At 40.8% G+C, this 22,835-nt stretch overlaps 2 protein-coding genes across 2 annotated transcripts; both read left to right on the forward strand.

Moving 5' to 3' along the window:
- The first annotated feature begins 11,653 nt into the window (after positions 1-11,653).
- LOC138888699 (uncharacterized) lies at positions 11,654-13,566 on the forward strand. Its single transcript, XM_070170611.1, has 3 exons — positions 11,654-12,513; positions 12,860-13,001; positions 13,111-13,566. The coding sequence occupies exons 1-3, from the start codon at positions 11,654-11,656 to the stop codon at positions 13,564-13,566; spliced, it is 1,458 nt and encodes a 485-aa protein (XP_070026712.1).
- Positions 13,567-15,223: 1,657 nt separating this feature from the next.
- Positions 15,224-15,619, forward strand: LOC104236001 (uncharacterized). Its single transcript, XM_009789848.1, has one exon. It carries the CDS (start codon positions 15,224-15,226, stop codon positions 15,617-15,619), a length of 396 nt encoding a protein of 131 aa, XP_009788150.1.
- The last annotated feature ends 7,216 nt before the right edge of the window (positions 15,620-22,835 follow it).

A 22,835-nucleotide genomic window follows, 5' to 3' on the forward strand; every position in this document is an offset into this window, starting at 1 on the left:
AACTTAGTCAAACCTTTGAGTCACTCAAAACAACAAATTACCCTCGGATTCAAGCCTAAGAACATCTAAATTTCCAAATTTCACAAACGACGCTGAAACCTATCAAATCACGTCAGAATGACCCCAAATTTTGCACACACGTCATAAATGACACTACGAACCTATTCCAACTTCCAGAATTTCATTCCGGCCCTGATATAAAATTTCCACTGTCGACCAAAATCGCCAATTTCCAACTTTCAATTCATTCCTAATTCTACCACAAACCTCCAAATCACATTCCGGATGCGCTCTCAAGTCCAAAATCACCTAACGGAGCTAATGAAACCATCAAAATTCAAATCTGAGGTCGTTTACTCATAAGTAAACTTCTTTTACTTTCCCAATTTAAGCCTTCTCAAAAGAGACTAAGTGTCTCAATTCACTCCAAAACCACTCCGAACCCGAACCAACTAACGTGATACGGTCAAATATAGCTAAAGAACACAAAAGGAAATAGAAATAGGGAAAACAGGGCTATAACTCACGAAACGACTGGCCGGTTCATTACATCCTCCTCCTTTGAAACAAACGTTTGTCCTCGAACGAGTCTAGAAACATACTTGAAGCCTGAAATAGGTGTAGATATCTGCTCCGCATCTCCCGCTCGGTCTCCCAAGTAGACTCCTCCATGGGCCGACCTCTCCACTTCACTTTCACTGAAGCTATATCCTTCGATCTTAACTTTTGGACCTGCTGCTCCAAAATATCCACCAACTCCACATCATAAGTCAAATCACCATCTAACTAAACTGTGCTGAAATCCAAGACATGAGACGGATCACCAATATACTTCCATAGCATAGAAACATGAAATATCGGATGCACACCCAACAAGCTAAGTGGCAAAACAAGCTCATACGCCACCTCCCCAATCCTCTGAAGCACCTCAAAAGGCCCAATGAACCGAGAGCTCAACTTGACCTTCTTCCCAAATCTCATAACACCCTTTACGTGTGAAACCTTCAGTAGAACCTTCTCCCTAACCATATAAGATACATCACGAACCTTTCTATCAGCATAACTCTTTTGTCTTGACTGAGCTGTACGAAGCCACTCCTGAATTACTTTCACCTTATCCAAAGCATCCTGTACCAAGTCTGTACCCAAAAACCTAGCCTCGCCCGACACAAACCAACCTACTGGAGATTAGCGTTGTCTCCCATATAAAGCCTCATATGGAGCCATCTGAATACTCGATTGATAACTATTGTTATATGCAAACTCCATGAGCGGTAGAAACGGGTCCCATGAACCCCCAAATTCAATGACACAAGCACGCAACATACCCTCCAATATATGAATAGTGCACTCGGACTGTACGTCCATCTGAGGGTGAAAAGTTATGCTCAACTCAACCTGAATACCCAACTTACGTTGCACGACCCTCTAAAATTGCGATGTAAACTGAGTACCTCTATCTAAAATGATGGAAACTGGGACACCATGCCGGCAAACAATCTCTCAGATATACATCTCAACTACACACAGGAATGAAATGTGCGGACTTGGTCAGCCGATCCATAATTACCTAAATAGCATCGAACTTCCTCAAAGTTCGTAGGAGTCCAACTATGAAATCCATGGTGATCTGCTCCCACTTCCACTCTAGAATATCTATCCGCTGAAGCAAGCCATTCGGTCTCTGATGCTCATATTTCACTTGCTGACAATTGAGACACCGAGCTGCAAACCCCACTATATCTTTCTTCATTATCCTACACCAACAGTGCTGTCTCAAATCCTGGTACATCTTTGCGACACCCAGATGGATGGAATACCGCGAGCTATGGGCCTCATCCAGAATAAACTCCTGAAGCCTATCTACATTGGGCACACATATCCGGCCCTGCATCCTCAATACCCCATCATCACTGATAGTCATATCTCTGACATCATCATGCAGAACCTTGTCCTTGAGGACGAGCAAATGAGGATCATCATACTGGTGCTCTCTATTGCGATTAAACAAGGAAGACCGAGAAACCACACAAGCTAGGATACGACTGTGCTCCAAAATATCCAACCTCATAAACCGATTGGCCAAATCCTAAACATCAACTGCAAGAGGTCTCTCCCCAATAGGAATAAATACAAGACTGCTCATACTCACCGCCTTCCTACTCAAGGCATTGACCATTATATTGGCCTTCCCCAGATGGTACAAAATAGTAATGTCATAGTCCTTTAGCAACTCCAACCATCTCTGCTGCCTCAAATTGAGATCCTTTTGCTTGAACAAGTGCTGGAGGCTACGATGATCAGTAAACACCTCACAAGACACACCATAGAGATAATGCCTCCAAATCTTTAACCCGTGAACAATGGCAGACAACTCTAAATCATGAATAAAGTAGTTCTTCTCATGAGGCTTCAACTGACGAGAAGCATAAACAATAATTCTACCCTTATACATCAACACACACCCAATACCAACCCGAGAAGCATCACAATATACAATATAAGAACTTGAAGCTGATGGACAAACTAACATTGTATCTGTGGTCAGGCAGTCTTAAGCTTATGAAAGCTCGCCTCACACTCATCCGACCACTTGAAAGGAGCACTCTTTTAGGTCAATTTGGTCAAGAGTGATGCAATAGATGAAAATCCCTAAACGAACCGATGGTAATAACCCGCCAAACCAAGAAAGCTACGAATCTCTATGGCTGAGGATGGTCTGGGCCAACTCTGGACCGCCTCTATCTTCATCGGATCAACCTGAATACCCTCAATGGACACCATGTGCCCCAAGAACGCCATAGAACTGAGCCAAAACTCACACTTGGAGAACTTAGCATAAAGCTTCTCTCTTCCCTTAACCGCTACAATACGACTCTCAAATGCTCGACATGCTCCTCCTAGCTACGAGAGTACACCGGGATATCATCAATGAAAATAATAACAAACGAGTAGAGATAAGGTCGAAACACGTTGTTCATCAAATGCATGAATGCTGCTAGGGCATTGTCAACCCAAAAGACATCACAAGGAACTCATAATGACAATATCGGGTCCTGAAAGTTGTCTTAAGAATGTCCGAGTCCCTAATCTTCAACTGGTGATACCCTGACCTAAGATTAATCTTGGAGAACACTCTAACTCCCTAAATCTGGCCAAATAAATCATCAATACGAGGCAAAGGGTACTTGTTCTTGATTGTGACTTTGTTCAACTGCATGTAATCAATGCACATTCTCATAGTGCCATCCTTCTTCTTCACAAATAGAATAGGCATACCCAAGGTGACACACTAGGTCGAATAAACCCCTTATCAAGGAGTTCCTAAAGCTGCTCCCTCAACTCCTTTAACTCCGCCGGTGCTATACGATACGGTGGAATAAAAATGGACTGAGTTCCCTACACCAAATCAATACCAAAGTCAATATCCATGTCTGATGGCATGCCCATCAGGTCTGTCGGAAATACATCCGAAAAATCCCTCACCACTGGAACTAAATCAATGGTAAGAGTCTCTGCACTGACATCCCTCACAAAGGACAAATAAGAAAGACAACCCTTCCCAACCATCTGACGGGCCTTCAAAAATGAAATCACTCTACTAGTAACATAATCCGACGAACCTTTCCACTCAATCCGTGGCACCCCCGGTATAGCCAACGTCATCATCTTAGCGTGACAGTTCAGAATAGCATGACATGGAGATAACCAATCTATGCCTAATATCATATCAAATTCAACTATACTAAGCAGCATAAGGACTCCTCGGGTCTCCAAACCCCCAATAGTCACCACACAAAACCGATATATGTGGTCCACAACAATACTATTGCCCAATGGAGTAGATACATGAATAGATGAAAGCGCGGGGTGTATCCAAATAATGAGCAAAATATGACGACACATATGAAAAAGTGGAACCAGGATCAAATAATACAGAGGCATCCCTGTGGCAAACCTAAACAATATTGTGATCACAACATCTAAAGAAATAACATCTTGTCTGGCTGGGAGTGCATAGAAATGGGCCTGACACCACCTGATTGACCTCCCCCTCTAGGGCGACCCCTAGCTGACTGACCTATACCCCTAACTGATTGGGCGGGTAGTGAAGTAACTGGTGCTGAAGTCGTTGGCCGACTCCTCTATTGAGGCAGACCCCCATTACGACAAGGACACTGCCTCCACATATACCCCAACTCCCTACACTCATAACAACCCCCTGGTGCTGGTGACGAGGACTGAAGGGAACCTCTAGCACCGGGATGACTGGTAAAAAATCCTGGCATAGAGGAGCCCTGAACTGATGAAGCACGGGACGAACTCTAGGCTGGGAGGGCACTAAGTGATGAATGACACTGATGAGAACTGTGAGAACCATGGCCCGATGATGCCTCATGGTGAACTGGGCGGGCTGACTGAGCATGTCTTAATGGACGGCCTCTGATGTGCTGGAACTAACCCCCATGAGGAGCAACCCCCAAAACTACCGGATCCATGAGGCCTCTTGGCCTCCCTCTCTACTCGCTTCTGATGATGAATCGACTCTATGTCTTGAGCAATGTCAACAACCTCCTCAAAAGAAGCACTTGACGCCCTATCTCTAGTTATAAGAATTCATAGCTGATAATTGAGGCCATTAACGAACCTTCTGATCCTCTCCCTATCTGTGGAAACCAACCAGATACCATGATGGGCTAACTCAGAGAACCTCATCTAATACTGTATCACAATCATATCATCTTGATGCAACTGCTCGAACTACATATGCAGCTCTTCTTTGCGAGACTGCGGCACATACTTCTTCAGAAAGAGAATGGAGAACTGCTGCCAGGTAAGGGGTACTACACTAACAGGCCTACACCTCTCGTATGCCTCTCACCAAGTAAAAGCAGCTCTCGAGAATTGAAAGGTAATGAATGAGACCTCATTGGTCTCCAGAATACCCGTTGTACGAAGAATTCTCTAACACTTGTCCAAGAAATCCTGAGCATCACCGCCCTCTGTACCATTGAAAGTCGAAGGCTGAATTCCACCAAACCTCTCCAATCTACGCTGCTCATTATCAGGCATGACTAGAACCACATAATCTTGAGCAGGTGCAACCAGTTGGGCTGGTGGTGCCTCCGGTATCTGTAGCCCCTGAACAACCTACTCTGGTGTACGGGCGGCGAGAGTCTGAGTGTCTCTTCCGGCCTAGAAAGTAGCTGCTGTGGTAGAAATAGCGACCGCCTGAGCAAGACTGGTGCACACGGTCAGAATCTGACCTAAGGTCTCCTGAAGACCTGGAATAATAATAGGCACTACCGGTTCCTGAGCTGGTCGCGCTGGAGCATCCATAATAGGGACCTAATCATGAATTGGGGCAACTGGTGGATCTATAGGTGCTTCCTAGCTGTTGTGCGAGCTACACCCCTGCCCCTACCACGGACTCGACCACGACCTCGGCCTCTCGCTACCCCAGTTGGTGGTACCGGTGGCCGTCCGTCCTGACTGGCAGCACGTGTGCTCACCATCTATTTAGTTACTAGAATCAACAGATTCGCACGACAAGAATTCAAGAATGTGAAGTTTTCCTAAAGATTCTGCAGCCTCTTGAAGATAAGTACAGACGTCTCCGTACTGATCCGCAAGACTCTACTAAACCTACTCATGACTCGTGAGACCTATGTAACCTAGACTTTGATACCAACATGTCATGACCCAACTACCATGTCGTGATGGTGCCTATCATGCTAGTAGGCAAGCCGACTCTTTACCAAAACAACCCGATATATCAATTTAAAAATAACTTCAAGCTATTTAATAATAAAACTTCATAAAGAAATCTGAATAATGAAAGTGCGGAAATAAAAGCCCGATATCGGGATGTCACTAACCATGAGCATCTACTATAGTCTATCCAAAAACATTAAGACTAATACAGTCTAGAAATATAACTACAAATAGCTATAAGAATATAGGAGGGAGAAGACCAGCAGTGCGATCGCCAGCAACTACCTTGCTAACTCCGAGAAGATCTACAACTGGAATAGTCAACAGCTGCTACCGGATCCTGATACGCCTGGATTTGCACACAAGGTGCAAAAACATTAAGACTAATACAGTCTGGAAATATAACTACAAATAGCTATAAGAATATAGGAGGGAGAAGACCAGCAGTGCGATCGCCAACAACTACCTTGCTAACTCCGAGAAGATCTACAACTGGAATAGTCAACAGCTGCTACCGGATCCTGATATGCCTGGATTTGCACACAAGGTGCAGTGAGTAACATGAGTACGCCAACTCAGTAAGTAACCAAAGTAAATAAAGGTTGAAAAGCAGTAACGAGCAATAAAACATATAAAGTTCATATCATGAAATCTCAGTAAAAATAAAACAGTCTTTTAAAAGTAGAGTTTGAATCAAATCAATTCGTTTAAAACACGGTTTCAGTAAAATCATTTGAAGATATTTTTCAACAGAGGCTCAGTGCAACAGTGAGCAAAATGATAAAATCATAAACAGTCCCTCAGGCAAAACATCACTCATGTATAGCCCCTCGGGCAAACCTTACAGTCACTCGTATATAGCCCCTCCGGCATACCTCACCATCACTCACAATTAGGATACTCATGCTTACTGGGGGTGTACAGACTCCAGAGAGGCTCCTTCAACCCAAGCACTATAGCAAGCCACCTCGTGGAATAAATCAATTAGGCCCTTGACTTCACTCAATCATGAATCAGTAACAACATGCTGCGGCGTGCAGCCTGATCCCATAAATATCCTCACAAATAAGGCCCCCGACCCCACTCAGTCATAAACCTCTCAAGCCACTCGGGCTATCAGTAAAAATAGGGTACTCAGCTCAAAACAACATTTTTATAAGCATCAAAACATAGTAGTAAAGACTGAGTTATGAAATCAATAAGTATAACATAACTGAGTATAGGTTTTCAACCAAAAATAGTGAGAGGACAATAAGAAAAAGGCCCCTAAAGGTCCAAACAGCTTTGGCATAAGGCCCAAATATGGCACTCAACCCAATTTACAGAAATTCTTTCTAAAACACATAAGTATCATATAGTTTCAACCAAATTACGCAACTTATAGTTGCTACAAGACGGACCGAGTCACAATCCACAATTGTACACGCCCACACACTCGACACCTAGCATGTGCGTCACCTCAAAATAGTAAAAAGTACACGAAATTCGGAGTTTCATACCCTCATGACTAGATTTACAATCGTTACTTACCTCAAAACGGTCAAATCTCTACTCCGCGATGCTCTTGCCCCTCGACTCGGCCTCCAAATGCTCCGAATCTATTCACAATCAATACAATAACATCAATATATGCTAATGGAATGAATTCTACACGAAAAACTATCAATTTAGATCAAAGTCCCGAAATCCACTCAAACCCGGCCTCTGGACCCATGCCTCAGAATCCGATAAAAATCACAAAACTAGAAAGCCCATTTATTCACGAGTCTACCCATACCAAATTCATCAAAATCTGACATCAAATGTCCATTCAAATCCCCAAAATCATCTCTCCAATTCTCTTCCATTTTCCCCCAATTTTACACCCTAATTCCCAATTTGGATGATGAAAATCAAGCTACAATCATGGAATCTAACCAAAATTGAAAAATGTATTTAAACCCTCGATTTTTATATTTACCACTGCTGCCCAGATTTTACTCTTCCCGAACACGGTAGCGCCCTCGCATTTGCGAAGCACAAACTGCCTCTGACCCTACGCGGATGCGGAACAACCTTCGCGAACACGTAGGCTTATCTACATGAAGCTCCCAAAGACCATTGACTTTACGCGAACGCGATGACCTGGTCGCGAATACGTAGCCTTACAGTCCTACACCTTTGCGAACGCGGGAAGTACTTCGCGAACGCAAAGAATAACTCAGCTGCTCTTCTCAAATGCCTTTCGCGAACACGAGAGCCCTCTCATGAACGCGATGAAGGAATTCTCTGCAACATCACACCAGAAAATCTGCCAACTTTTAAAACCAAGAATTGATCCGTTAACTACCCGAAACTCACCCGAGGCCCTCGGGACCTCAACCAAATATACAAATACATCCTATAATATCATTCAAATTTAGTAGAACCTTTGAGTCTCTCAAAACAACATCAAAACACCAAATTACCCTCGGATTGAAGCCTTAGAACATCTAAATTTCCAAATTTCACAAACGATGCCGAAACCTATCAAATCACGTCCGAATGACCCCAAATTTTGAACAGACGTCACAAATGACACTACGAACCTGCTGCAACTTCTAGAATTTCGTTCCGACCTCAATATCAAATTTTCCACTCCTGACCAAAATCGCCAAATTTCCAACTTTCGCCAATCCATGCCTTATTCTACCACAGACCTCCAAATCACATTCCGGATGTGCTCCTAAGTCCAAAATTACCTGACGGAGCTAACAGAATCATCAAAATTCCAATCCGAGATTACTTACTCATAAGTCAATATTCAGTCAACTTTCCCAACTTAAGCCTTTTCAAAAGAGACTAATGTGCCTCAATTCACTCCAAAACCACTTCAAACCCCAACCAACTAATGCAATACGATCAAATATATCTAAAGAACTAAAAAGGAAACATAAATGGGGAAAACAGGGCTATAACTCACGAAATGACCGGCCGGATCGTTACAATTTCAGAAATATTGGAAGATGAAATCCAACTCAAAAAGGAGTAATCTGAAATCAAGGACAAAAAAGGTACCAAAGCTCAAAAGTGCGGATCGCAGAATATCATCTGCGGCTGCAGGTTGTGAAGAAAATCCATCAGAGATGGGTGCAAAGTGTGGTTCGTACATGAATTGTGCGGCTGCAAGAGTTGGGTCAGGAGCAAAGTTCAGAGAGTCTGCATTTCAAGACCATTAAAAGTGAGGACCGCACAATTATTGTGCAGCCGTAGAAGAAGATCTATGTGGCCGCAGTTACAATTGTGCAGACCATAGAAGAGCAAGGTGCAACCGCAGTTACAAATCTGTGGACCACAGAAAGAGTGTAGTGCGGTTGCAGTCCAGAATTATGTGGCCATAGATTTCCAATCTTGTCAAGCTAAAGAAAAGTGCGGATCACACATGGAATTGTGCGACCGTCAGCCGCAGAACCTCCTGAAAGGCACTTTTGTCCGAAATTTCCAGCCATGTATAAATAGACGAGTTTTACATTTTTAGGTCAACTTTTGACATTAGCAGCTACAATATTCGTTTCTCTTTACTTCTTTTAATAGTTTTTCATATTTTGAGATATTTTAACATAGATTTTAGCATTTTAATTTGGCAATATGAGTTTAATTATCATTACTTCATCAATTTCAAGCATGAGTAGCTAGATTTTTACTAGGGTTGTGACCCAACCCTTGTGTGTAAACTTTATGGGTGATTAGGTTTATGCTTGTTTATGAATGGGTGTATTACTTAGCTTGGTTTATGCTTTATTTGTGGAATTAGTGGTTGCAAACATTAACTCATGCCTATTTGACTTAGTCTCTTCTTGAAAAAGAGAGACACATTCTAGGTTAACCTAGCTAACAAGGAATTTGGTCAATTGAGAAATTGACTAACCCAATTAAAGGGTTCAACCTAGAGATAGTAACAACCCGATTTGAGCTCTTTTCAACTATTTTGGTAGATATCCATTTGGTCTTAAGAAAGCTAAATTAGGTAAAACCACTGTCTTACCGAGAGGTATTGAGTAGGCAACATAGTGTTGTGAGGTATAATACACCCAGGTCAATGAAACGAGCATAAAAATCTTTATCCCATTAGGCAAACACCTAGGTTATGGTCACAACCCTAGGCCTTTTTATATCCTTGAAAAGCAACAAAATCAATTTCTTAGTTTCAATTCTTAGTTTTGAAATCTTAGTTTAAAATAGACATAGAACCAACCCTAATTTGTGGAAGTGTAAATAGAGATAGTTCAAACTTATACACTACAATATATACCTCTAACTCCCACATATAACTCCATGTGGAATTCGACCTAGACTCTTTGTTGGTATTACTATTGCAATCGACCATTTCATAACCTTGATTTGAGGTGTGAACTTGGACGAGATCAATTATTGGCGTCGTTGTCGGGGAGCTAAAAATGGATTTAGCTATATATTGGGTTTATGTATGGATTGTCTTCTTTTCCTTCCTTGTTACTAATTTTTTGAATCAATTGTAGGTACCATAATGGCAAACAACAATGATCAACTTGGAAACATGCCTTTGGGGGATGTGGACGTTGATGATGACCAAGTTGATGAGGTTCCTCTTGAACCTCAAACAAATAGAATAGGATGAGCACTTCAAGACAACGTCCCAATTCTATCCCCACCTCCACAAGGAGTGGCTCCACATCGGGTGTTGCCGAATGAAGGGTATGTAAGTGCTATTGTCCCGCCCATATTAGGGCGAGCAACTTTCAAATCACAAATATAATGCTCATGTTCTAAAGAAATGAGGATTCTTCACTGGGGCTCCGAGTCAAAATGCATACAAACACTTGAAGGGGTTTGTGGACACTTTTTGGGGGAGTAAATAGACAAATGTCTCCGAGGATGCTTTAAGGTTAAGGCTATTTCCCTTCTCTCTATGGGGAAGAACTTTAGATTGGTTGGAGAGATTGCCAAACCATTCCATCCATACGTGGGATGAGGTGGCAGAGAAATTTATTTCCAAGTTCTTTTCTCCCGGGCATATGGCTACTCTTAGAGACGAGATTCTAGCATTCAAACAAGAGCCCAATGAGCCATTACATGAGATATGGGAGTGGCATATGACTATGGTCAAAGAGTATCCCAATAATAACATGACGGAAGCTATGATTCAAGAAACATTCTATCTGGGGATCAACACGACCAATCAATGCGTAGTAAATTAACTTGCCGGTGAAAATTTCATGACAACGCCATATGCGGAAGCTTGTGAGATTTTATATAAAATGGCGAATATCTCACCGGTATGGCAAAGTCGGGCAAACGTTCCTCAAGGTGATCCAAATGTGATTCACCTCCATAAAGAGTTGCATGATCATGGGCAAGCCATTGCCGAATTGACCAACACGATGAATCAATTAGCAAAGGCTTAACTTCAAAAAGTGCAAAGTCCTAAGCAAGTCAATGCCATGGAGGGAGGACACATGATGATGAACAAAAGAAGGACCAAAGTGATAGTGGGTTTGATCAAGGTGAATCTTACAATGACCAAGAGGAGGAAGTGCAATGTGTGAACAACTTCCAAGGGCAAAGAAACAACTCTCAAGGCCCGAACCAACAACAATGGCGACCTCAAATTAATTAAGGTAATTGGAATTCTAACAACTAAGGTAATTATAGTAGAAGAAATAACCAAGGAAATTGAAGTGGAAAAAATCAAGGAAATTGAGAAGGTAATAATCAAGGTGGATGTAACAATAATCAAGGCAATCGGGGGTAGGGTTTTTAAAGTCCCCCGATGTATCAACAACCGAGTAACCCGCCTCCTTATCCTTCCCATGGTCAAAGTTCCTCCAACAATGAAATGGGGTGTATTGAGAATATATTCAAGCAAATGATGGAGAATAATGACGACTCCGATGTCCAACTTGCCTCCCACAATACATCTATCCGTAACTTGGAAGTTTAAATGGGGCAAATCTCTCAAGCTCTAAGTACTCGCCCTAAAGGGGCACTACCAAGTGACATGGTGGTGAACCCAAAGGGTGGGAACAACACGGGACATGCCATGGCCATTACTACAAGGAGTGGAAAAGGTGGGAATACACCCACCTCTAGTCAAAGGAAACTTGTGGATGATGAGAAAGTGGTACAAGAAGATGAGACCCCGAACAATGTGGTGCAAGCAAATGATGAAGTGAGGATTGATATTGATGACAATGTGGAAGAAACTCAAGAGAAAGTGAACCCATCTAAGGATCGTGTTATTGACATACTAGAAACGGTAGTGCAAAAGGCTAAGGCACCATTGCCTGAGCCTTCTCCTCCATATCCTCAAAGGCATGCCAAGAAACATGGCGAGAATCAATTCAAAATTTTCATTAACATGATTAAGAGTCTCTCGATCAATGTTCCATTAGTTGACGTTTTGGAGCAAATGCCCAGTTATGCAAAGTTTATGAAGGATTTGGTGACAAATAAGTGGTCGATGAATTTTGAAACTATAAAAGTCACTCATCAAGTGAGTGCAATTGTGCATTCAATGGCTCCTAAATTGAAAGATCCTAGTGCTTTCACAATCCCTTGTACCATTGGAAGTGCCGAGTTTGCTAAAGTTATTTGTGATCTTAGGGCAAGTATCAATTTGATGCCCTATTCAAGTTTCAAGACTTTGGGAATTGGGAAACCAAGACCCACATTTATGAGATTGAAAATGGTCGATCGTACCATGAAGAGACCCTTGGGATTGATTGAGGATGTGTTGGTTCATGTTGATAAATTCATTTCCCGGCGGATTTTGTCATTCTTGATTATGAGGTTGAATATGAGGTATCAATTATTCTTGGTAGACCTTTTCTTGCTACGGGGAATGATCTGATTGACGTTGAAGCTAGAGAACTTACCTTCCGGGTTGGTGATGAAAAAGTGGTTTTCCATGTGTGTAAGTCCATGAGGCAACCCAATAGCAATGAGGTGTGTTCTTTCGTGTATTTGGTGACCGGTGTGATTGTATATGAAACAAGTGTTGTGATGAATGTTGATGATACATTGGAGGATATCTTGCTCAACTTTAATGATGACGATATGGATGGCTTCATGGAATATGTGAACTCTCTGCAAGGAATGGGTCGTACATTTATGAACCCTGCAAATTGTCCTTGGATCTTGAAAATAGGACAACTCCTCCGACAAAGACTTCAATTGAAGAGCCTCATATCTTGGAGTGGAAGCCATTGCCTCTACATCTTCGGTATGAATTTCTTGGCCCTTCTTCTACTTTACCGGTTATTCTTTCCTCTTGTTTGACTAACGTGCAGGTAGATTCTACATTGGCAGTGCTACAAAAGAGGAAAAACTCTATTGGATGGACATTGGCGGATATTTGGGGGATAAGCCCCGCATTTTGCATACACAAAATTAATGTAGAGGAAGGTGCCAAACCATCTATTGAACATTAAAGGAGACTTAATGAAGCCATGCAAGAAGTTGTCAAAAAGGAGATCATCAAGTGGTTGGATGTCGTGGTTATCTACCCCATTTCCAATAGTTCATGGACTTCTCCAGTTCAATGTGTCCCAAAGAAGGGCGGACATGACGGTGGTCACCAATGACAAGAATGAGTTGATTCCTACAAGAATGGTGACCAGGTGGAGAGTGTATATGGACTATCGTAAGCTCAACAAAGTCACAAGGAAGGACCATTTTCCACTTCCATTCCTAGATCAAATGCTTGATCAATTGGCCGGACGTGCTTTCTATTGTTTCCTTGATGGATATTCCGGCTACAACCAAATTCTTATTGCTCGGGAGGATCAAGATAAAACTACCTTTACATGTCCTTATGGTACTTTCGCCTTCAAGCAGATGCCATTAGGGTTGTAGAATGCACCGATGACTTTTTAGTGGTGTATGATGGCGATCTTCATGGACATGGTGTAGGATTACCTTGAAGTCTTCATGGATGACTTCTTGGTGGTCAGAAATTCTTTTGATGATTGTCTCGCAAACTTGGATAAAGTGTTGGCAAGATGTAAAGAAACAAATTTGGTGCTAAATTGGGAGAAATGTCATTTCATAGTCGAGGAAGGCATTTTCCTTGGCCACAAGATATCAAATAATGGTATTGAAGTCGACAAGTCAAATATTGAGGTGATTTCTAAACTTCTACGTCCAACTTCGGTGAAGGGAATGCAGAGTTTCTTAGGACACGTGGGGTTTTACTGGCATTTTATCAAGGATTTCTCTAAAGTGGTGAACCCGTTGTGCAAACCTTTGGAGAAAGATGCTAAGTTCCACTTCAATTATGATTGCATGAGAGCTTATGAATTTCTAAAGTTCAAGTTGATTACTACTCCCATTATCACCCCTCCAAATTGGAGTGTTCCTTTTGAGCTCATGTGCGAAGCGATGTAGCGGTAGGGGCTGTTTTGGGGCAACACATCAACAAGATTTTTCATCTGGTCTACTATGCTAGTAAGACCATGAATAATGCACAATTCAACTATACCGTTATGGAGACAGAGCTCCTTTCCATCGTATTTGCTATTGAAAAATTTCGCCCATACTTGATGGGTGAAAAAGTGATTGTCCACACATATCATGTGGCATTTCGTTATCTTATGAGCAAGAAGATTCCAGATCCCGAATGATGAGATGGGTGCTTTTGCTGCAAGAGTTTGATATTTACATCCAAGATCTAAAAGGAAGTGAAAACTAAGTGTCGGACCACTTGTCTCGTTTGGAGGAGGGGAGGCCGCATGATGGCCTTGAAATCAATGACTCCTTCTCCGATGAGAAACTTTTGGCTATTTAAATGAAGGAGGTGCCATGGTTCGCGGATCTAGCAAATTTTTTCTTGTGAGTGGTATCATCCTGGATGATTTCTCTTCAAACTAAAGGAAGAAGCTCAAACGGGATTGTCAAGACTATTATGGGATGAACTGTACCTTTTCTAGATTTGCACGGATGGGGTGATTAGAAGATATGTACCGGAGGAGGAGCAATGTGAAATACTTGGGCTTGTCATTCTTCGCCATATGGTGGTTATCATGGTAGAGCAAGAACGACATCCAAAGTGCTAAGTTGCGATTTCTATTGGCCCACTCTCTACAAAGATGCAAGCGATCTAGTGAAACGATGTGATGAATGTCAAAGGGCCGGTGGAATCTCAAAGAAAAATGAAAGTCCCCTCACCACCATTTTGGAGAATTATATTTTTGATGTGTGGGGGGGTGACTTCATGGGTCCTTTTGTAAGTTCTTGTTGAAACATCTACATCTTGGCCACGGTTGATTATGCGTCCAAATGGGTTGCGGTTGTTGCTCTACCCAAAAACAAGGCGAGAAGTGGGGTGGCATTCTTGAAGAAGAATATTTTTACATGGTTTGGTACTCCGCGGGCTATCATAAGCGATGAGGGGTCACATTCTTGCAATAAAGCCTTCGACACCTTACTCACCAAGTATGTTGTCACTCATAAAGTCACGACTCTCTATCATCTACAAGCAAGCAGTTAAGTGGAAGTGTCCAACCGGGAGATAATGAGTATTTTCTTCAAAATAGTGAATGCTAACCGGACGAATTGGTCTAAGAAACTTGATGATGCTTTATGGGCTTATAGGACATCTTATAAAACACCTATCGAAATGTCTCCATACCGGTTGGTGTTCGGAAAATCTTGTCAACTTCCGGTGGAACTTGAGCACAAAGTCATGTGGGCTCTAAAGAAGTTAAATCTTGATTGGGATGTCGCCGCCAACTTGAGGGTGGCACACTTGAATGAGTTGGATGAGTTCTGGTACCTTGCATACACAAGTTCTTCCTTATTCAATGAGAAGAAGAAATATTTTCATGACAAGTACATTTGGAACAAAAAGTTCAAAGAGGGTGATCTTGTGTTGTTGTTCAATTCACGGTTGAGGAAGTTTTTCGGGTAGTTAAAGTCTAAATGGAGTGGCCCGTTTTAAGTTGTGGGTTTTTTTAACACCCAATTTTTCCCAAAAAATAATTTAAAATTGCATATATACCTTCAAAATCATTCATAGCAATTGATATTTTTCCACAATTTTTCTATATTTTTATTAATTTATCCAGCATTTTATTTCCAATAAATAATTATAAAATAGCATTACAAGTGACTTCAAAAGCATTTCTTGATTTAATTTATTATTTATGATCCTATTTAAACCAAATTATTTTATAATTAGCCAAATTGGCATCGTTTGGCTACAATTAAAATAACTTTGCAATTATAGCCCAATCATATGATTTTATACTACTTTTATCCAAAAATTAATCGTTTGTATTTTTAAATACTAAGTAATCATTTTAAACTATTTTCTATGCATGAAACTCATTCTTATAATTATTAGTTATTTTGTAAATTGTTTTAATTGATTTGAATTGGGTATTTAACAAATAGCCTAATTTCATTTCAATTCTAGGCTAAATTAAACCAGACCCAAACCTGATTAAATCAGCCCAATACCCCCAAGGCCCAATCCACTATCCTACCTGACCCAATCCCTATTTAATCTGGACTGTTGATCAATTTTGATCAAAGGACCAGATCTGTCCTTACCATAATTAACCCTAAAGACTACCCCTTCCCCTTTTATTTGCTCTCATTCTCTTCGCCGTTACATCTCTCTACTAAACCTAACCCCTCTCGCTGGCCGTCGCTTTGCCGGTCATTATGGTGGTCTCACCACCCTCCCAGTCTCACGGCTCTCCCTCCTACGCTGGGTTTTGCTGCCTTGAGGTCCTCAAAGGAACCAGAAGGCGGTTCACTCACCTCCCATGGTTTTTCGTGTCATTTTCCTGCCGTTCATGGCTGTTCAAGTAAGATTCTACCATTTCCGGTTAAAACCTGTGATTTTTTAGCCGATCCTCTCTATGAAACCCTGATTTTGACTCTTGATTTCTAAGATATGTAACAAGATCTGAGTCTATTCGAGTTATCTTTACTGTTTTCTTAAGGATTTCTCCGATTTCTTCTAAAACGACTCTTCGTCTTCAAACTAGGGTTTCTTGACCCCTTTTCAAAAATGGCTTTTCCTTCTGATTTTAGCATTTTTCTATGATTTTCACCATGTTTAAACGTTTATTTTAGTTTTCTCCTTTTATCCGAGTTATTATGTTAAAGCCCTAAGTTTCTTGGGTTTGGCCTGTGATTCTGAGTTTGTTTTGATGTGTTCAACTAATTTGTATGTTTCTGTAATTCTGTGATTTTTACCCTATGTTTACTTGTCAGGGTTTCTGATTATGATTATTCCTGCCTATTATGTGATTTTACCCTATTTTGTTCATCAATATTTCTAATTCTTCACTTCTCCTACCTATATCATGTTTATTCTATTAATTCAGACTATGCTCTACATGAATCCCTAATTTTTATATGATTTTTGACCTACTCGGCTTCTTAGAGTTCTAATTTTGCTTACTATGTGCTTGTTCTCATAAAGTTGTGCTAAATCAGTGCTATTTTCTACTTTTGAATCCTTGAGTTTTGTGATTGATCCTTTACTGATTTCGCACGATACTGTCTACTGATTTTTAGCCTTGTAAAATATTTTCTGACCTTATTCTATGGTCAATTATGCTGTTAATTGATTTCTTAAGTATTTTCCTTGATTGAAATATGCTGAACCTAGCCTCTATTACATGTTGTGTACTTGTACTATGCTAAAAATATTTCCTTATTCGTTATGATCAGCCTTATACGACTTCCTTACTTATTTGTCACATATTTATTACCGTTTGAAGTTAACTCCTCAATTGAAGGGAGTACTTACCTTGATTTTATGCTGATTGATTCTGAGTCCCCATAATTACTGATGAACTTTGAATTCTACCTTATTTTCTACCTGCTGTCAAACTATAAATACCTTGGTCTTTCATTAGCACACACGCGAACACATTGGTTCAAAAGCTCTCTCTCTCTCTCACACTCAAAACTTTTTGCTCTCTCTTTCTGTGTTTCTTACTATTATTCTGAGTTAACCGGCTGCAAGCCAAGGCTGACAATTATGCTCTCCTGCCCCTTCACCTTTGTGTTTACTGTCTTCTTTACTGTTATGTCCTAATTTCAATTTAAGTCTCAAAAACAACATGTTTCTTTTTCTTCTTCAGTTCATCATGTTCCTGATTTGTTTCTACCTCTGTTTCTGTTGTTCAACATGTATTTAATCTCTTTATGTTAGTTATATACTACCCCCTTAGGATCAACATGTTTATCTTCTATAGTGAATATGACTCGATCCCCTTTTATGTCTAACTGGTTTTAGTATGAATCTCTCTTTAGCAAAATAACTTGTACCCTAAAGTTATTTGGTTCTGTGTTAATTTTAAAGTTCATGTTGTACCCCAATCCCATGAACCCCTTAAGAGCTTCTGATGTTGTATCTATGTATACCTCGGCATGTTATGTGTTTACCATCATGTGCTCTATGTGTCCCCAATCACTATCACCCCTGTGTATAGGTTTGTTCCTTCTATTTTGGTTGTGTGTTATTTAAGTATTGCTGAGTTGGTTTTAGCTCCATGTTTGATATGTTGTTGTTTAATCATGTAACTCTCTCTTTTCAAAGTTATTTTACTGCATGGCTCCCTCTTTTACTGCACAAAAAAGTTTCAAACAAGTCTCTTTTAACACTGTTTTCTTACTAAAACCCTTTCAAAACTATATCAAGCACTCTCACTCTACTTTTAGACATTTAAGTTCTTCCCCTCTAATGTATGACTGCTTAGGGATCCCTATGAGATCCCTCTAAACTCTGATGCATTAGAGCTGGCCCTTCCACACTGCACTACTCAACTATGATTATGAAATCTTGGTGTGAGCACTGCCCGGGATCCCTTGAGGTCCTTAGGGAACTTTGACACACCCGGATTATGTGAAAGGCTATAAGGAAATTTGGCATTGGAAATTCTGGAAATCAGGGCCTATTTGTAGGCTCCCTATAGTGTAACTTCTTATTTTTCTTATCTACTTATGTAATGCATGCAATACTGGTTTGTAATAATTGTTGTAAAAAGATGTTGGGGATGGCTAGTGAAAAGGGAAGGGTAGCTACACATGTTATAGATTTCAAAAGGTAGAAACCATGCTTTTAGGTGTACATTCCCTATATGCGCAATAGAATTCTTGTTTAGGACTAATACGTGCAAAGAATATCATGTATCAGATACCATTCTCCCTAGGTTTTATGTATATTGTTTTTGGCATTTCACTTTGACATTCATGTTATCACTTAGAAATCTTGTTTCTAGGATAAACTACACTAAATAAAATGTTGCTCCTACACCCTTGAAATCATGCTCTACAATGTTGTATCCTTCTATGCATTTAGAAATCCTGCTTTAGGAAACTCTGCAATCATGCTATGCATTTAGAAATCATGTTTTAGGAATACAACAACAACAACAACAACAACCCAATATAATCCCACTTAGTGGGGTCTGGGGAGGGTAGTGTGCACGCAGACATTACCCCAACCCTGGGGTAGAGAGGCTATTTCCAAATAGACCCCCAGCATCCTTCCCTCCAAAAACTTCCCACCTTGCTCTTGAGGAGACTCGAAATCACCACCTCTTGGTTGGAAGTGAAGGTTGCTTACCATCAGAGCAACCCCTCTTGTCTAGAAATCATGCTTTAGGAATCCTGCATATAAATCACTTTGTGTGCATATTAGATACCCTGTTTTAGGATATCGTTCACACCCGCTCAGACTACACCTAGTTAAACTACTAATGCATGAAAAGGGATATAAACAGTCTCACCCTATTTTTAAACAAATTGGTAATGATCCTGTATTTTGTGACACCTAGAACGGCATGATAAGGTAAAACAATTTATAACAGTTTTCTTTAATAATTCTGGTAACAACTATGCACTGTCCCGCGCCTAGGCAAGCTTTAGGTAACCAATTCTTATAAGTCTAAAAACTGCCTCTTCGTGTTTGCTGCATAATGTTTAACAGGCTTAAAATCGGTAGGCAAACTGATGGGGCCCCTGCTTCTGAGTTATAAACCAATCTGCATATCTCTTATATTCTGATACTCACCTAGACGTCATGTCTTAGGATCCTGTTTAATAATACTGCCCTTGTTTGTGTTTGATTCGTGCTGTTTACATGCATTATCTGTGGAGGTGAACCTGAGCCTCTTATCTGCTATTTCATGCTTTTATTTGTTGAAGTCCTATGTGTTATTGCTTGTCGCCTTAGTATTTTCTCCTTTAAACCTTAGGGGTCTGTCTAGAACTATCCATAGGTAGAGGTCTTAACCTCCTCCAGGACCATTAAGAAGGGACGGGTAACGGCATGCAATAGAGATCGCTAACCAACATTCGCTTTAATAACCGCTAAGGGGTGGGAAGGGTAGATATGGATATGATGATTACGCGTTAATGCTATGTGTAATCCCTCATTGAGGAGTGTTTACCAGACATTGCGTGGGGTGATCCTGTAGGCTAACCAACCTAGGACCCCTCCTTCCCGAATTCCTTCATTTTCCATATGTATACAATTTGTTTAAGTCTTTCCTTTGTCTCATTATTTGAGTCATGTAATGTCTAAAACCCGCTCTTATTTGTAAATTATGTGTTTAAAACTATTCATTTGTTAATTGACTAGTTCATAAGTATAAGTTCGGTCGGGACCTACCGTTGTGGACCGAAAGGGGTGCCTAACACCTTCCCCTCAAAGTTATTTCGAGCCTTTACCCTAAATCTTTGGTAATGCAAACCAATCCAAGAGTTAATCGCTCTAAGTGCCTTAACACACCATATCTGTTAGGTGGCGACTCGTCAAAACCCAAATTCCCAAAAGGATATGAGTTATTACACCCCTCCCCCATGAACGTCGAAACCCGGACTTCTCTCCGCGGAGGGAAAAGAGGGGGCGCGACAGCATGGCGACTTTGCTGGGGATATCTTAGGCTCTTACCATAACGAACTTATTTTTTATGAATCAGTCCAAGCATGCTCTATCCTGAACCCTTTCCCCTTATTTGAAGTTAACTGCATATTTTAAGCATTTATGTTTCTTTTATTCATGAAACTGACTTGTCTCTTTGTTTTCTTTTTCTGTAACTATATTTCAATTTTTAAATACTGTATTTATTTTTCCTATGTGCAAATATTTGACTACATGCTATTTATTGCTGCATATATCATGCTCCACATCATATTCCACTCGTGCGTATCAAATCCTATAGTAACACTTAATGATCGGTTGCGCTCTTCCTATTTATTACCCTTAAATTAGGAAAGGCTTATTTGCGGTAAAACCAGTCGATCAGTGGTGCAGTCGACGGTTTCATGCCTATCCCCCTCAAGTTGTCCGCTTGAGAGTACCAGTCTAAAACCCCATAGTAACCTTACTCTGATCAAAATTGTGCATGCATCATGGTCAAACCTAGTCGGATGAGTTATGTTGTCCACATAATGATCCTTTAAGACAAGCCTTATCCAAAGTCCACCAGGGTTTCCATGATACCAACAGACACAACCACATTTTGTGCATTAATTTGGAGAACTAAATGCCAATATGCTAATCATGAATGTATAAATAGTCGAGTTTGGTGGGGGAGAAAGGCCTAACCCTTCTTTGTTTTGCAGAAAATAAGGAACGAGGTCCCCAGCTTCGATATGATTAGTACACCCTTACTCTTGCTAGACTGGTGGAGGAATCTTCCATCAGATAACCAAATCAATAAATGGAAAGAGAGGGCCCCCAAATCTAGCGAAAAGTTGAAATATTTGGAATACAACCTATTGGAATTGGAAGGAAAAGTGAGAAAGAGAGTCACCGACTGCTAGAACGCTGAGGTAAACGAAGGAGGACATTTGGCAAAAGCATTCTTACTGGTGAACCTACGTGAACTGGAGGATTTGATCAACGAGAGCATTTAACCTGAGGAAGGTCCTTCTGGGACCAACTAGGCTAGATTTATTTGCTTTCCTAAGATGTAATAAGGCTAAGTGCCAGTAGTGACTTTTTTTTTATTATCTTAGTGTCATTTTGGGATTCGTCTATTTTTATATTATGAAATGAAGCATTTATTGGCATTTAAAGTTCTCTATATTTGTAAATAATCCTACCTCGGGCACAACGAGGTTCCCAAAATAGGACACGAATTTACATTTTCGCAATATGTGTTTAAATACTGCAAACATTTCAGGATCCTCACTGACTTGTTACCTTTTTGTTTTTGCTTATTTTTTATTATTATTCCCATCCCCTAAGGTTGGTTCACTCATACTGGCCTCGTCAGCATACCACACCAGATCTAGAGACCCTCTACCTCCTCCTCCTCAAAGCAACACAAAAGGCAAAGGAAAACTAAAAATGGATGACTTAAGTGGTATCCGAAAGGAGAATGTTGAGAATGCGGAAACCTCAGATGGCTGTAGTACTCCGGCCCCAGATGATCTAGTCCTGAGATTGGAACAAAAGATATTGGAATTGCAAGGAGAATTTGAGCAGGTTCGCAACTTGGCAAACATGTCACTCACCCTAAATGTCCCCGACATCCACCAACAAAACACAAAGAACCCAGTACCTCCCCAGAACGCACAAAACCAACATCTACAAAATCCTCCCGCACCAAATCAATACGCAACTCCACCCCAAAATCTCAGTCCATTACCAATACCGACTCTGCCACAACATCACCATCAACCAACTCAGTACGCACCAGCCACCACTTACCATACTCCCCAAAACACACCACAACCCATTCCCTATCCCCAAAACTCCACCAATGACCATCATTACATCCAAGTCCCTAGCACCCATCAAAGCAACCCTATATACGTAGAAACTGTACCTCACTCCATCCAACCCATCTCCTATATACCAGAATCCTCCGAAAAGACCTGCTCATTAAAAACATGGCTGAAGAACTCAAGAAGTTGACAAGCCGAGTCTAAGGTGTCGAAGGTGGCAAAGGAATAAAAGGTTTGAACTATGAAGACCTATACATATATCCAGATGTGGAACTGCTAGAGGGGTACAAATCTCCTAAGTTTGAGATGTTCGACGACACGAAAGATCTCATGGTTCATCTGAGGACTTATTGCGACAAACTTGTCGGGGTCGGGAAAGACAAAAAGATCCGAATAAAACTCTTTATAATGAGTCTTACTGG

This window comes from Nicotiana sylvestris, chromosome 3 (assembly GCF_000393655.2).
Source record: "Nicotiana sylvestris chromosome 3, ASM39365v2, whole genome shotgun sequence".
NCBI classification, from domain to species: domain Eukaryota; kingdom Viridiplantae; phylum Streptophyta; class Magnoliopsida; order Solanales; family Solanaceae; genus Nicotiana; species Nicotiana sylvestris.